The sequence below is a fragment of the Varanus komodoensis genome, unplaced genomic scaffold (assembly GCF_004798865.1).
Source record: "Varanus komodoensis strain SLA01 unplaced genomic scaffold, ASM479886v1 scaffold1445, whole genome shotgun sequence".
Classification (NCBI taxonomy): domain Eukaryota; kingdom Metazoa; phylum Chordata; class Lepidosauria; order Squamata; family Varanidae; genus Varanus; species Varanus komodoensis.
Window position 1 is genome coordinate 22,316 of NW_025335422.1, and position 1,323 is coordinate 23,638.

General features: G+C 62.2%; 1 protein-coding gene across 1 annotated transcript in view; it reads right to left on the minus strand.

Annotated features, from left to right (window-relative positions):
- LOC123020216 overlaps positions 1-1,209 on the minus strand; it is a 3,869-nt gene extending 2,660 nt beyond the window's left edge. The window contains exons 1-2 of the mRNA XM_044423651.1: positions 970-1,209; positions 232-381 (exon numbers count right to left, since the gene is read on the minus strand). Coding sequence (XP_044279586.1) covers positions 232-381; positions 970-1,209 — 390 coding nt within the window. The remainder of the gene's footprint in view (positions 1-231; positions 382-969) is intronic.
- Positions 1,210-1,323: the final 114 nt, after the last annotated feature.

Genomic DNA, 1,323 nt, shown 5'->3' on the forward strand with positions numbered 1-1,323 from the left:
GACTCTTTTCGCCTAAACGTGCAATGCATTGTACCCTCAGAGCATAGCACCACGTTAATTCTGGCGTGCAAAGACCAACACGGAAGAGGCCACGTGAGTTTCTCCGGGAAGAGCCCTCCGCAATGCCGAGGGGCCACCAAGGAAAAAGCCCTGCTCGCGAGGAGGCAGCGTTGCAAGGCAGAAGAACAGCGGGATGGAAACGGAAGAAGCAGAGGGAAGATGGAGCAGGACCTTGCTTTGGGCACGGAAGTGGAAGAGGACCTCTGCGACAATGTGCTCCGCCATCTGCAGCAAGTCGTCTGGTTTGGCTCCGGAGGCTGCCTGCCCGCAGCACAGCAGCGAGGTGGCGTGCATCTCCCTCTCGGCGCTGTCCCTTTCCTCCTGCAAGCGGGGCAAGGGGCGCTGTGAGGCCCTTCAGCAGCAGAGGGGCAGGGGCCCACGTGACCCAGGGGGAACGTAAGCTCCTTGCCCACCCGTGGCTCACCTGCAGCCCCTCCTCACTGAGGAAACACCTTTCAGGGTGCAAAGCTATGCATGCTTAGACTGAACGAGGGGCCCCTGGCTGCCGGCGTCACTGACTGAGGCATGCTGGGACGTGTAGGCCCTTTCTGTGCCCAACTAGCATGGGACTTGGTCTTGAGAGCAAACTGGGCCTGATCTACAATAGGATCATCTAGTCTGACGCCTCGAGAAGACGCAGCCCTTCAAGATGCCCGGGACAGCCTTGTGCAGAGGCAAAACGAACCCAGCTCCTCCATGGGGCTGCACCGAACGGGGCCGGAGGAGGGAGACCCCGTGTCCGCAGAGGGCTGGGCTTCCTCTTGCACAGCAAACCCGGCTTCACTCTTACTCCCAGGCAGCCCAGGATAAGGCGGTTTTTGGTGATGCGGGAAAGACTCTGCTGGTCCAGATCTCCTCCGGCCCCGGTCCAAAGCTCCCACACTGCCACCCCAGCCTTGGAAACCGTACCTCGGAAGCCTCGCCGGGGACGGACTTCCTTGATTCCAGGAGGCGGCTGAAGTCCCTCAGGGCCTCCATGATCTCGCCCAGGTGGCAAAACGCGGCCACGCCGAACGCCTCGCCGATGCCCTGAACAAACCGGCGCGTGTCAGTGACGGCCCGTCCCTGCACAACCCCCTGCTCAAGCTGTGCTCTTGTTGCACTCAGGACGGTGCGGTGGGCTGGGCTGAATCTCGGATACTGGAGCATGCGCTGCGACAGGGAGGATGCCGCCTCTGAGGGAGTCCCGAGCAGAACCAGGCAGGGCCGCTGGGCTCTTCCACGTGGCGGCACCTGGACGGGCGCCTGAAGTCCTTTCCTCCC